Source organism: Suricata suricatta, chromosome 1 (genome assembly GCF_006229205.1).
Source record: "Suricata suricatta isolate VVHF042 chromosome 1, meerkat_22Aug2017_6uvM2_HiC, whole genome shotgun sequence".
Classification (NCBI taxonomy): domain Eukaryota; kingdom Metazoa; phylum Chordata; class Mammalia; order Carnivora; family Herpestidae; genus Suricata; species Suricata suricatta.
In genome coordinates, this window is record NC_043700.1 from 13,954,318 (window position 1) to 13,969,628 (window position 15,311).

The following is a 15,311-nucleotide window of genomic DNA, read 5'->3' on the forward strand; positions in this document are numbered from 1 at the left end:
GATGAGCCACTAAAGTAATTAATCATTTCTAACAGGAAGGAACCAGAAAGAGCTCCACATGGGGAAACGCTGTGAGAAATGGTTATTATGTTTGCAGACTTGTGTTCTTGTATTTTGGCACCTGCCCTCGGCTGCCGGCTCACCAGGAGAATGCCCGTCATCAGCTTGCCTGAATTCAGGACGCTAGGGGAGGGTTCATGAGATAAGAGTTCTAATCTCTAGACTAGATCTTTGTCTCAATCATCCTTAGAATTAAGAAAGAAAAAAAAAAGTAATGTGCACTGTTTATTCCCAAATCAGCAAACCAGTTAATGAAATTTGTTCGACGCATGCCCAGGGGCATCTCTGAATTTGCCATTTCATGGCAAGTTCAGTCCTTTATGGCGCTGAGCTGGGAGGTACAAGGAGCGGGATCGGAAGTGGGGGTAGGGCTGGGAATGAGGGCAAAGGCAGGAGGAGGCACGGAAGGCCGCGCAGTAGCAGGAGAAGCCTGAACAGTCTGTGTCACTGGCTTCTGTGTGCATGTGGCCAAGGTACTTGCTTTGGCATAATCTCCAGGCATTTACTTGTGTTTTATTGTTGCTTTTTTGGAATATGTTAGCGTGTGTATACCTCTCGCCTCTTCCTTCTGACTTCCCCTTGGTGTAGATCAGAAAATGGTTGCTAAACCCCAGAGGAAAATACTCCTGAGGAGGCAGGAGGGCCACCAGCTGCTGGGACAACATCCGGCCCCAGCTCTCGCCGTGCACCCCAAAATGACTGTGTGTGGGGAGGCCAAGCACGCAGCAGCTCTCTCCCCAGGCCAGGGGAGCACTGACAGGCCTTCTCTGGTTCCTCCTGTTCTATGTGACTTCCTGTCCAGTCTTTCCCCACAGGAGGCCACAGTGGACACTCTTACCTTGAAACTTGGGAGCACTCGCCGTCTACACTGCAGGACCCCACGCCTAGCTCTGCGGAGACTGCCCTGAGCTTCTGCGGGGCCCTACTTTGGGGCATTTGCATTCAGTAGGCTAGGGTGAGGCAGGGACTCTCTGTTCAGTAATCTCCCCCCGGATGGCTGGGCTGCATCATCAGCCCTGGAAACCCCTGGACACCATTCTCCGGGCACCTGTCCTGTGCTATAAGTTACCCATTCTAAGGACACTTGTTGTTTATACTGGATCACCATGCTGAGGTCCGAGTCTGTGTCTCAGGCCATTATACACAGTTATAAGAGGAACCTCTAATGTGCTGGAAAAAACAAGAAACTTCTGACATCATCTCAGGCTGGAAGAGACACCTGATGACATCCAAGTCAGGGGTGGCCTCGGTTATAACTCCTGTGGCAGTGACAGCAGGCTGGCTGGCTCTGGTGGTTTCACTGCTAGGAAGAAGTCTGAGCGACAGTTTCTACTACAGACACGTTTCTTGGGTTTCCCCCGTGGCCATCACGGGAGGCTCCTGTTGGCGGCGCTCCTCGGCCCCCGTGGGTTTGGTGGTCAGGAACACGCCGCTGCAGAGAGAGGTCCCCCCACAGCTTCTCCCACTGCGTCCTAGGAGGCTGCCTCTGCCTGAAACAGCATGTGATCGCCCAGGCACGGGTCCTGCACTGACCCTGGAGAGCCCTGTGGCCACACACAGCCTAATCCTTTGAACAGAAAATGTCAGCAAAACCAAGAGGGATTGAGAGAGACGGAATTCCCTGGAGGACAGTGAAGGTGTGGGGAGCACGGAGTGGAAGGGGCTCCTTTCTCCTCCTTCCCCAGGATTGTGTTTATAGACGTGTCCCAAGGGTGAGGAGGGTGTGCATGTGCCCCCAGATGACCCCAATCAGCACCAGAAAGGAAGCAGCCCCCAGCGCTCGACAGCCAACTTCCTGAAGCTCAATCAGTGGGGCCTGGACAAGTCCACTCTCAGCTGCCACTAAAACTCAGAAGCCACGTTTTCCAGATTGTCCGGATTTCCCCACAATTTTGGGTTTGTGCCTAACTGCCATTCAACCACAGGTCTTAGAATTGAGCCTGGCATTTCATATCCTTTGCCAGTTTTCAAAATAAATCTTTCCTCTGGAGACAAATCTTGGCCTCGCCTAGTCGCTCGGGCCTGGACTATTTCTCTCCTCTCAGACAGGAGTCCAGAAGATCAGCACCGAAGGGGCATGTTTCAGATCCCTCGCCAGGCTGGGGCCCCGCCCCCTTGGCTGAGCACCCTGGCGCCAGGTGGACGCTGTCCAGGACGGGCAACAGGACTTCACCCCAAGGCGGCGGGGGGGGGGCAGCGGGGGCTGGCGAGAGCAACTGTGCCCCACACTTGGGCTCTAGCTGTGGGCCACCTGAAGCTAGAACTGCCATCACTGGTTTGAACACCTCTTCCCTGATGAAATCTCTCTGCGAGCAACAAATAATGAGCCACAAGGAAAGGCTTTCCTGACTCAGCCCTTCTTCTCTGCGTATTTGGTCACCGACTGACAAACCTACCAAGTGAACAGCCTGTTGACAGGGAGCCCAGAATCAGTGGTCTTCATATTTAGTAATTCACTGGTCAGTCCATGTTCCCCAAACATACTGAGCCTCTGCTATGCGCCGAGCTCCCCAGGGGAAAAGGAAGGTGGGGATGCCACAGGTCTGCCGGCGAGGAGCTTACAGTCCAGGAAGGAAGAGTCCGAAGGCAGACGAACGAATGTGGCAGGTAGGGGAGAGAGTCTGGCTTTTCTGAGAATTCCAGGGTGGGATTCCAGGGGAGAGCTGGGGGTTTCATGGGAGTGCCTGTCTGAGCAGCACACAGGGGGGATCAGGGAGGAGAGGGCACCCCAGGGGCCCTGACCAATGCTACCAGGGCCCACTGAGTACAGGCTGATCTTTTAGGTACAGGTATCCCCACTTTGGTAAATTCAAGTTATGCCACTTGACTTTTACGCAAAGAGCTGCATTAGTACCTGCTTTTGCTGACAGAAAGAAATCCAAGGAGGATTTCCGTTTTTGCAAAAAAAAAAAAAAAAAAAAAAAAAAAAAGTGAAAACGGTGTTCAGCATTGGTCTTGCAGTGAGCCTTTACAGAGGCAGTGAGCACCCGGGTGGCCCCTTCCCTGGAAACCTCCAGAGCGTTGAACCTCGTCAGTGAGCATCTGGGCTCTATCTTGATTTGTTTTGTGCGTCCATTAGCAAGAGGTGACCCAGGGTATCAGAAAAGCCTAAAAGAGGTCATTTTGGGGGGCCTGGGAACACTCATAAATTCTTCCACATAAATTAATGGTGATTGCTTCTTAGCTTTGCGCCGTTTCTGCTTCCAGATAGCGGGGCAAAGCTGCAGGTGGACGGAGGAATGGAGGCGGAGGGTAGAAGGATGCACTTGAGTTCAGCAGAAACCACCCTCAGTTCTTCCCCACTCTGCCTTCTCCTGCGTTGTTCCTGGCGTTCCCTTATGCCAAGGACACATAGCCTCACTGGACCTGCCTTCTGAAGGCACCTGGACCCCCACCGTGGGACGACCCTGTCTGACCAGCTCCGTTGGGTGCAGGCGCCCCCTGGAGGAGCGATGGAGTAGAGCATGGGTGAGTGAAACCAGGGCCTGGGCAGTGGGATGGTTCCTGAAGGGTTACAGGCTTTGACCCTCAGCAAGCACAAGCCAAGAGGTTTCAAGGGATAGTGACCAGGTTTTAGGGAGACAGAGGGGGTGGGGACATCAGTTAGGAAGCCCTGAGGAAAGGTGCCTGGCAGGTGTGACCTGGGCAGGTGGCCTGGATTTCTCTCCTCTCATGTGCCTTCCGTCCTGTGGGAAGACGCCCACCGGGGCTGCGGGCGGAGGGCCGGGAAGGGACTGGTGCGGTTGGGACCCCAGCCCCGTGGTGAAGAATGCTCGAGAAGCGAGCTGCGGGGAGCCGCCGGCCAGCGGGCTTGCTTTTCTGCGGCAGCAACCGCAGTCGCACTGGGTAATTGTGTGATTCCAGGTGACAAATTAAATGTTTCCCTGTGTTTATCTGTTCCAGTGACAGCTAAGTGACCATTTAAAAAAAATTAGCTCAATTAAGTCTTCCCGTTAGAGCAGCTGCCTTGGAGTCCAGAAAACTTACATCGGTAGCAAAAAGTTGGTGTTGACGTGGGATTGGCGGCGTTGCCAAGGAAGCCAGATCTTGCGTGTCTCGGAATGGCTGCTGAAGACAGAAAGGGTGGGGACACGGGCTTCTAGGTTACTGGCCCCAACCAGCACCAAGTTGCCCTGACTCCGCTGGTCTTCTAATCATGTCTAAATCTCTGCTGTCCAAACCCAGACCCAGAGAGCCGGCTCGCAGGGCAGAGACACTGAGTGCGGTCTGGCACCGACACATCATCGCGTGCGCTCCTCGCCACCGTGCGGACCCCAGAGCGACCCGCGATGTCCTCTTACCGCGGGGGGTGTGAGACAGCATTGAGCACGTTCTCTGCAGTCACTGAAGTGTAATGAACCACAGAAAGATGTAGAAGAAAAAAGTCCAACACAACAAGGAAAGTGATGGACATTCATTTCAAAGAGAGAAAAACCCAACCTTGTATCAAGGTAGAATCAGAAATTATAATTTTTACCTGTGTTAAAAAAAATCCATAAATTCAAGGAAGGGAATAAAATGATGTAGGTATTCTTTCAATCTAGGAAACTGAGGTACGTGAAGGAGTCACTGAAGGCACCTAGGTGGCTCAGTCAGTTGAGCGTCTGACTTTGGCTCAGGTCATGATCTCACACGTCATGGAATCGAGCCCCACATAGGGCTCTGTGCTGACAGCGCAGAGCCTGCAGCCTGCCCCAGATTCTGTGTCTCCCTCTCTCTCTCTGCCCCACCCCCACTTGCTCTCTCTCTCAAAATTGAATTTAAAAATTAAAAAAAAAAAGAGTCACTGAAAGACCTCTAATTTCTTTAGAAGGTCTTGAGGACAACCACAATTTGCCAGAGAAACATTTCATGGTTTTACGTTGCTTACAGACGCTGTCAGTTACATTACTGTGACCGAGTATGCCTCCCTGTGTGAGCGGGCCGCGGGATCTCGGAGTCCTGTTCCGGTCCCACGTTGTATTGTGGCCTGTCGCTGTCAGGACTAACAGTCTCCTCTCTGCAGAACCACTGGGAGGAACAGACATAGTAACTAGGAAGTACCTCATTCAAGGTGACTATTACTCTTGTTGGTGACCAAAATTTTAAGAAGAAATTTTTCTTCATGGTTTTATTACCTGCAAAGGTGCAGTAACTTTATCCGAGTCCTTGAAACAGTCGGGGAGGAGTCACTGTAAAGTTTCTAGTGAACCAGGCATGGTCAATGTCAATTCGTTTAATAGCACCCATCATTACTACCAAAAGCTGGGTGAGTTACAGTGATGGTCCCTATATTTAGTGGGTCAACATGAATCTTTCTAGAATCTTATCTTTTCACATCCTATTTATCTTCCTTCTGATTTCTTTCTTTAAAAAAACACTCTCTGGTTCAAAATATTTTTTTTTAACATTTATTTGTTTTTGAGAGAGAGAGAGAGAGAGAGAGAGAGATCATGAGCAGGGGACGGACACAGAGAGAGAGAGACACACATAATCAGAAGCAGGCTCCAGGCTCCGAGCTGTCAGCACAGAGCCCGATGCAGAGCTCAAATCCACAAACTGTGAGATCATGACCTGAGCTGAAGTCAGACGCTCGACTGAGTCACCCAGGTGCCCCTCTGGTACAAAATATTTTTTAAAAATCACTTCAAGTTTCCTAAGTTTTTAAAAAGCTTTTCAGCAATTGTCCATTATTAGACATTCTTCCTTTCTGTTCTCGTGGCTCCTTCCCCCACTTCTTAAAGCACAGAGTGGAACACTGGGCAGCCTGTTACCTTAGTTCTGATTTACACAAACCTATGTCTGCATATGTGTGTGATTGTGTGATACATACACAACATAACATGGCGTAACACGGTGCGCAATATGGCGCGTCATTACCGTGTGGCTGGCTGTCAGAAGACACGTTTGGCCGGCCTCCCGCAGAAGAGAGGTATCTGTACTCTCAGTGCAGAGGGGAGGGGTACTGGGAGGTTGGGGAGGCGGTGAAGAGGCCTCGTCAGATTTGTCACTGGGCTTTGTGAGTGGGCCACCACCAGCCAGCCGGTCACCAAGTTTGTCCTCATTCTCCTCTTTCCTCCTCCTCGTGGTCTAAGCTTCAGGGACCTGTGTGCCTCATTCCCAGCCTCTGTCTCCCTTCTGTCTCGCAGCTGTGGTCGCCTGGTCCACACTGCAGCATATGTTAGATCTTAGGACCAAGGTGGACTCGAGGCAGGAATTTTCTAGCCACGCTGCTGAGGTGATGGATGGGACCTTGGGGGAGGCTTGCTGGTGGGGTTTGGGCAGAAGCGGATGTACGGGGCATCCTTGAGCATCAGGGCTTCTCATTTTCCGGGGTTTCTTCCAAGTCCTTCAACCTAATTTTATATTTATAATTACATAGTCTTTTCTTAAAGAGAAACTCTCCCAATTTTATAATTGTGAGAAACCAGTATCTGCCTCTGATTCTGGGGTATATTTTTTGCTCTCTATTAAAAATAGGAGACCTATAAGAAGCAGCTTCTTTCCTGCTTCGGGATGACCTGAAGGGATGTGATGCTGGGGGCCGCAGCCACCATCTTGTGACCCTGAAGGGAAAGCCAAAGACCCACAGACGAGCTGACTGATATGACTAAGCTGCTGGACGAGCCGACCCTAGAAGTGCCTCCCCCCAGCCTTCTGGTTACGTCAGGCAGGAAGTCTGTATCAGTTAAGGCACATGTACTCAAGTGCCTTAACTGGCTTATAACCACTTAACTTGGCTTATAACCAAGAGGATCTTGCTGATACCTTCAGGTCCCCTGTCACTGTTTTAATCACTCGCTGGAGAAACGTGCATCTCCTTACTGATGTGCTACTGCCAAGATACACACCTTCTAGAAAGCACATATAGCTAGACAGCTCCACGGCGCCCATCCTCCCCTACTGGAGGGACTGAGGGCCTCTCCCACTGGAAAGAAGACGGCACCCCATTAGTTGGGCAGAGTCTCTGGCTTTGCCACTCTCCCCACCTAAGACTGGTTTCCCATCAACTCATCCAGATCTGCTCGGTAATCCCTCCCTACCACGAACCAGCTTCTCAGCGCCCTTGACTTCAGCTAACTATAAGAAGGTAAACAACAGTGCACACAGAAACGAGTGACAGGTAACTAGATTGAACGTCATCATCTCTTTGCTTTGAAAAACTCAAAGTAATCCTACCCGGATTTTCTAAATTGAAAACATTTCCAACTGGAAGCCCTTGTGAGTGACTTGCAAAGTTGACTTTATGGACTAAAGTAGTGTAGGCACCCACCCAGCTGACCCAACTGGCTGCATGTGTATTCAGTGCAAAGCTGTGAGAAAATGATTACAAATGAAAATGCAGGGAGCCTAGAAGAATCGTGCTCCAGGTAAATGTCAAAAAGCGTGATCAAGTGAAGAAAGAAGCACTTTGGTTCTTCGAGGAAGGGAGCGGCAGGAGGCAGAGGGACCTTCTGGGAAACGTCTGCCGTCATGGTGTCTGATGAGATGGGCTCAGCCTGGCCTCTCTCACTGGGTGTGTTTGTTTCCTCGGGGACCAGATGCTTCTCTCTGAGAGCACACAGGAATGACTCAGTCCATCTGAGTCACCAATTTTCATGCTAGGGAATCCCCATTTTTCCACTCCTGGATCCCTAGTTTTCCACCAGTTTGCCTGATTAGTACTTCTGCTGATCACTGCCTCTGGCCGGTAACCCTAGTCGTGCGCCCTTATACCTCACCGATGTCAACCAACATCCCCCATGTGCCAACACCTGCCACTCCCTTTTGCCCTGCAGTCTGGTCTGTTTGCAAGCCATCTTCAAACTCGCATCCGGATAACCCCTCTTTACGACCTGATTTTAGATGGGCCTCCCCACCTGGCCGACGAGCGGAAGCCGATGCGAGTGCCCAGAAAGCTTGCAGTCCAGGCTAGGCGAGTGGGAGCTGCTGAAGCCATTCGTGCACGAGGCAATTAGGGTTTGGACCCCAAAGGCAAGATCATCTCCTCTGTAAAATTGAGTTGGCAAACTGGGGATCTGGATCTCTGGAGTTGTTTGCCAAACATTTCCCTTAAAGGTGGAATCCCACTGAGCCTCTCCTTGACCTTCATGGCCCGAAAGCAATGGCTTCGGTTCACGGTAATTGTTCCGCTTTCCACTGAATAGGTTACAGCGGAAGCCTGGGTAATTGAGTCAAGGCCAGTTTGTTAAAATATAGCGAGGCTGGAGCCAGAAAGTCTAAACTGTGACTCTGGATCCAAGTCTACGGTTTGTGCCCACAAGGTCACCTGACTAAGACTTCGGAGTCTCTAAAGATGGAAGTAATACCACAAAGGACATGTAAGTGAAAACAAAACGTTTTAAGTGCAGATGCTGAATAATTATTTACCTTTAGCCGTCTGATTGATAGAATTTGTCTAATGAACACAGTGCCATAATGTTATCATTACCTCAGTTATGAACCATCCTTCATCAGCCACTAAAGTCAAAGGAGAGACGAATTTCCCTTTCTTGTAATAGAACCTGCTGGGGATGGCTTCTTTCTCGTAGACGGTCATGTGCTCCACGGCTCTCAGCATGCTGAGCACCTGCAGGGATAATAAGAACAGCCAAGTTCGAGTCCTCACTCTTATCTGCGCGTGTGTACTGGACCCGGGGGAGAGGGAGAACCTTACAGACCAAAACACCTGATTGTCTGACTGCATAAAAATGAGAAACAAGGTGACTTTATATAGTGAGACTGAGGATCACATGTCCCAAGACCTACCAAGTCAGCAGCTAGAGATCTAGTGACAACGCCTCATAGCTGTGTGCCTGTGGACCCCAAGAGGGGCGTGCACCGCACACCAGGCCGGCCCCACTGCCCAGCAACCTCGCAGGGGAGAGAACGGGCTGTGGGGCGGGGCTGCCGTGGAATACTATGCAACAAGGAAGACGGATGGACTACAGCTACATAAAACATCTGGTAACATCTTGGGGGTCTGAGTTTGGGAAAATAAAGCAAGTTGCAGAGGAATACAGACAGGACTATTATTACATGAAGTTTGAATAACTATAAAATTAAAGAATATCTATGGTAAAGCCATAGGAGAATTAAAAAAATGATACCTTATAATTTGAGAGTAGCTTCCCATGAGGGGGCAAAAAAAGGGGTGACGAGGTTTGTGAAGACACACAGGAGACACCATTAGCAACAGTAACATCCCATTTCTTAAGTGTTTAGTGAGTGTGAGGTGCCCCTTTATACTTCACAATATTTTATAATTTATAATTCGTCAACTCAATGATTAAGAACCAAATTACAAAAACGTATATACGTCCAAAATACTGTAGTAAAATTAAAAGACAAATGAAGAACTGGTCTGCCTGATGTTAAATACGACTAAGATCAGTGAAAGAGGATTTGTTCTGTGACTTGACCTAGAGTATGTCTTCCCTCCACCTGAATCTTGAAAGCACCAGGAATACTTTGCCACTCACTGCACTACTAACTCCATGACGAGGGTGTAAACTCTGTGTGTATTTCCAAGATTTAGCAGCTGCAATGTTTATGGCTAACATTCAACTAGCCTGGCTGATGTGGACTTGGTGGCCCTTCGCCAAACCAGGCATATACTCCTGGGTAGAACGGAATAGAGCATTGAGTTTATCAACTCACATCTGGAGAGTAGTTAGCCTTCAGGCTGGTTAGGGGAGGGTTCCTGATGAACCCACTTGAGCTCCTACTGGAGAAAATCCACGGTTCTTAAGGAAGCGGGATGGGTTTGCAGACAGATTTTGGATACGTGAAAATCTGATGACATACAGCAGATCTCACAGACTGTTGTGTCCGTCACGTGACAAGCCGTCACCCAAACATAGCCCCCACTCTCCAACAATCCACCAACTGCTTCAGGCGGCTTGGGACCGCCTGGCTCAAACGCAGCGCTGGAAGTGCCTCCCCACTGGCAGAGCCCTGCGCAAGCCCCCCGGAGGCGCCAGGCCCGAGCACCAGACGGGAGCCACAGACGCTCCTTCCTGCCAAGAAAGCAAAGCGTCTTTGCAAGAAGCCATTTACTGTGGGCCCTGCCAACGTGTGGGGTGCTCCTGTCAGTGTCAGACTGATGGGGGGTCACGGGGACACAGCAAATGTGCTCGGCACCTCAGCTTCCTGGGCACAGAACTTGACCGAAAGGGGCATCCACCTACGACGTGGGATGAGGCTGGGGAGGGGAGGTGGCCTTGTCAACCCCCAGACACACAGATCATAGGCGTGTATGTGGGAGGAGGCCAAGGGGCCCAGCGTGCAGCGCTCCATCAATCCCCACGACCGTCCATTGCCAAGTCCACCCCGCCGCAGTCCACGCCTCCCCTGAGGAGATCGGCTGCTGGCTCCGGAGTGGGAGGAAGCCCCAAAGCCCACCCGAAGGTGACCAGGGCAATTCAGGGTGAAGCCAAAGGTTCCCCCTGTTCCTCCCTTTCTCAGCGTGACTTAGCAAGGCCTGCCAGACCATGACTGCTCGTGGAGAAGGGGAAGTAGAGTCCAGTTCTCTCAGGGGGCTGAGCCCCGGAGGGCGGTGCCTGTGGGGGGCACGACACACCCTCCCGGGAACGACCCCCTCGATGGTGGTCACAGTAACAAGTGACACATGCGTCATCCCTAGATGGGCACGGCATGCTTCCGTGTGCTTTCCACCAGCCCTCACACCACCAGGCGCATGGACAGAGAGCAACAGAGGGGCAGGGGGCCGCAGGTCACCGGTCCCTGACAGGGCTGGGATTGGCACCCGAGCAGTGTGGCTCCTTAGATAAGGAGCTGACCCACGGCACGGCCTCAGCCTCTCTCATTCATCACATTCTTATCTCCATGTCCCTGGAGAAAACAGACCAGCCTGGCAGCTCTGTCCCAGAGAAGGAGCGTTCGCTGCATGCATCCGACGTCCCCCAGGGCTGCCTGCCGTGTGCTGCCTTCGGGCGGGTGATGCCGCAGCGCCCCCAGCAAAGGGCTAAGCACTGCACACCCTTCCCCTCCTGAGCCCCGCTAACCCTGAGTGCACTAGACACCATTGTGCCTGTTTCAGAGAGGAGAAGACAGACAAGGGGGCTAAGCACTGGGCAGAGGTCAAGTGGCACAGTAGGTCATCTGTCCAGAGACCCAGCTCCTGGCTCAGCTCCTTCCTTCTGTATTAGCACCAGCGGCAGAGATGGAGCCTGGAGGGACGGTGATGGAAGGTGCGCGGCTATCCTGCCCCTGGCCAGACCGCCCGTCCTCCCCACGCCCCAGCCAGGCGCTTGCTTGCCTCAGAGTGCTTCCCAGGGGCCGGCCAGAGGCTCACGACGGGCCCTCGGTCCTTCACTTGCTGCAGGTCACTCGGGCTCACGTACTTGTGCAGCTCGATCACTTTGTCCATCCAGAAGATGTCAGTCATTCCATGATCCGAGAAGATGAGGACGTTGAGGCGGTCCTGAAGCTCCCGCTCCTGTGGGCGGGCAGAAGGGTCAGGGCCACGCCCACGGACGGGGGTGGTCTTGTAAAGGAGTGTGTTTTTAAAATTTACTTCTTTATTTTGAGAGGGGGAGGAAGGGAGGGAGCAGGGGAGGGGCAGGGAGAGAGAGATTGAGAGAGAATCCCAAACAGGCTCCAGGCTGTCAGCGCAAAGCCTGACACGGTGAGATCATGACCTGAGCCGAGATCGAGTCAAGTGCTTAACCAACTGGCCCTCCGGGTGCCCCTGCAGAAGTGTTGTCACCTAGGAGTGACAGGGAAGGAGGCGTGCTCAGCTGTAAACTGCATCGTGTACTTTTCTGCCCTGAGGAGACCAGGCCGGATCACCACAGAAGTCGAGGGAGGGTACTGCCAGCGCCCACCCCCCCGTTCCCCCTGGGCTTCTGCCTCTTGAGGCACCTTTTGGGTTTTCATTTCCTTTTGGCTCTTTCAACAAACTTGTGTGGTAATATGGGAACTGTCACTCACCTGTTTTTGCAAATGTGGAAAAGAAAGTCCAGGTTTTAAAAAATAGTTTGCTTAAAGTCATCCAGCAGGAGGGCGGCAGAATCAGGGACAGAACTCAGGTCTGGCTTCCACGCCCACTGGAACCTGGGAAAGAACTGGGCTGTCTCCCCAGCCCCACCAGGTACTAGTGTGAGGCCGGCCGTTTCTGTCCTGCTCACCCGGCCCGAAAACAAGGGGCCTCCTGGTGTCTGAAGAGCCAGTGGGAGAAGACAAGAGACCCGGCCCAGCCTTGTGCCTCCTCAGCTAACAGCAGCAGGAAGGAAGATGCTGAGGGCTAGGACAGCCAAGCAGACAGAAAGAAAGAGACAAGAGGGATGAGCCTAGGGGTCCTGGTTTTCGGTCACCTGGATCCACTTGGTCATGTGCTTCAGGACGGTGTCTACGGCCTTCAGGGCGTCTTTCCTCTGAGGTGATGAGGGGCCGTAGTGGTGGCCTTCCACGTCGATGCGCTCGTGGTATATGGCTGCCAGGTCTGCCCGGCCGCTCCTGGAGGGAGAAGGAGGGGAGAGGTGAAGTTGAGGGGGATGCCCACTGGCTTTCTCCCCCTTCACCCAGCAGTGAATTCACTGGCATATCCCCCAAACCGTGACCTGGGGGCCAGGCAAAGCCAACACCTTAAAATGAACAAGGTGACCTCCAAGGGAGAAACACACTTCCTACATCAAGACATGCATGCCACCGAGGCGCATGGGTGGCTCAGTCAGTTAAGCATATGACTTCAACTCAGGTCACAATCTCATGGCTAATGGGTTCGAGCCCTGCCTCAGGCTCTGTGCTGACAGCCTGGAGCCTGCTTCGGATTCTGCCTCCTGTCTGCCCCACCCCCATTCAGGCTCTATCTTACTCTGCCTCTCAAAAATGAATAACGATAAAGAAAACTTAAAAAAAACATGCCACTCCTGAGCACCTCAGCCAACAGTCAGAGCATGTCTGTGAGTCATCTCCCCTCGGGGCTCTGGGCTCCCCTCCTGCTCCCCATGCCCCAGGAGCTGGAAGGTGTGCTAACAGGCAGAGGGCAGTCTCATAGCTCCACCCACCCCCTGCCACCATCAGAAGATGAGAACCAGAGGGGATCATTTAAACAATGACTGTTCTGACGTAGAAAGTATGAATAGACCAATCACCAGTGAGGAAATTGAATCAGTTATCAAAAATCTCCCAATGAATAAGAGCCCAGGGCTGGATGGCTTCCCTGAGGAGTTCTACCAGACATTTAAGGCAGAATTAACACCCATCCTTCTCAAGCTATTCCAAAAAATAGAAATAGGAGGAAAACTTCCAAACTCATTCTACGAAGCCAGCATCACTTTGATTCCCAAACCCTACAGAGAACCAACAAAAGAGAACTACAGGCCAATATCCTTAATGAATACAGATGCAAAAATACTCAACAAGACACTAGCAAATCGAATTCAACAGCATATAAAGAGAATTATCCACCATGATCAAGTAGACTGCATTCCTGGGTGACAGGGCTGGTTCAATATTCGCAAATCCATCAATGTGATCCATCACATTAACGAAAGAAAATATAAAAACCATATGATCCTGTCGATAGATGCAGAAAAAACATTTGACAAAATACAGCACCCTTTCTTAATAGAAACCTTAGAGAAAGTTGAGATAGAAGGAACTTGCTTAAACATCATAAAACCCATTAATGAAAAGCCCACAGCTATCATCCTCAAAGAAGAAAAACTGAGAGCTTTCCCCCTGAGAACAGGAACACGACAGGGATGTCCACACTCACCACTGTTGTTTAACATAGTGCTGGAAGTCCTAGCATCAGCAATCAGACAACAAAAGGAAATAAAAGGCATCAGAATTGACACAGAAGAAGTCAAACTTTCACTTTTCACATATGACATGATACTCTACATGGAAAACTTGGCAGACTCCACCAGAAGCCTACTAGAACTGACCCATGAATTCAGCAATGTTGCAGGGTACAAAATCAATGTACAGAAATTGGTTGCATTTCTATACACCAATAATGAAGCAACAGAAAGAGAAATCAAGAAACTGGTCCCATTCACAACTGCACCAAAAACCATAAAATACCTAGGAATAAACCTAACCAAGGATGTAAAAGACGTGTACAATGAAAATTATGAAAGAAATTGAAGAAGGCACCAAGAAGCAGAAAAACATTCCATGCTCATGGATCAGAAGAATAAACATTGTGAAAATGTCATTACTACCCAAAGCAATCTACACATTCAATGCAATCCCCATCAAAATTGCACCAGTATTCTTCTCAAAGCTAGAACAAACTATCCTAAAATTTGTACGGAACCACAAAAGACCCCAAATAGCCAAAGTAATATTGAAGAATAAAACCAAAACGGGAGGCATCACAGTCCCAGACTTTAGCCTCTACTACAAAGCTGTCATCATCAATAGAGTATGGTATTCACACAAAAACAGACACATAGACCAATAGAATAGAATAGAGAACCCAGAACTGGGCCCACAAATGTATGGCCAATTAATCTTTGACAAAGCAGGAAAGAGTATCCAAAGGAAAGAAGACAGCCTCATTAGCAGGTGGTGCTGGGAGAGCTGGACAGCAACATGCAAAAGAATGAAACTAGACCATTTTCTTACCCCATTCACAAAAATAAACTCAAAATGGATGAAGGACCTGAATGTGAGACAGGAAACCATCAAAACCCTCGAGAAGAAAGTAGGAAACAGCCTCCTTGACCTCAACCGCAGCAATTTCCTACTTGACACATCCTCAACATAAAGGGAATCAAGAACCAAAATGAATTATTGGGACCTCATCAAGATAAAAGGCTTCTGCACTGCAAAGGAAACAATCAAGAAAGCTAATAGGCAACTGACAGAATGGGAAAAGATAGTTGCAAATGACATATCAGATTAAAGGGCTAGTATCCAAAATCTACAAGGAACTCACCAAACTCCACACCCAAAAAATGAATAATCCAGTGAAGAAATGGGCAGAAAACATGAACAGACACTTCTCCAAAGAGGACCTCCAGATGGCCAACAGGTACATGAAACAATGCTCAGTGTCACTCATTATCAGGGAAATACAAATCAAAACAACACTGAGATACCACCTCATGCCAGTCAGAGTGACTAAAATGAACAAATCAAGAGACTATAGATGCTGGCGAGGACGTGGGGGAACGGGCACCCTCCTACACTGTTGATGGGAATGTAAACTGATGCAGCCGCTCTGGAAAACAGTGTGGAGGTTTCTCAAAAAACTATCAGTAGAACTCCCCTATGACCCAGCAGTAGCACTGCTGGGGATCTACCCAAGGGATACA

At 50.4% G+C, this 15,311-nt stretch overlaps 1 protein-coding gene across 1 annotated transcript in view; it reads right to left on the minus strand.

Annotated features, from left to right (window-relative positions):
• Nucleotides 1–15,311, minus strand: part of ENPP6 (ectonucleotide pyrophosphatase/phosphodiesterase 6) — a 114,439-nt gene that overhangs the window by 9,520 nt on the left and 89,608 nt on the right. The window contains exons 4-6 of the mRNA XM_029934385.1: nucleotides 12,357–12,498; nucleotides 11,300–11,479; nucleotides 8,471–8,608 (exon numbers count right to left, since the gene is read on the minus strand). Coding sequence (XP_029790245.1) covers nucleotides 8,471–8,608; nucleotides 11,300–11,479; nucleotides 12,357–12,498 — 460 coding nt within the window. The remainder of the gene's footprint in view (nucleotides 1–8,470; nucleotides 8,609–11,299; nucleotides 11,480–12,356; nucleotides 12,499–15,311) is intronic.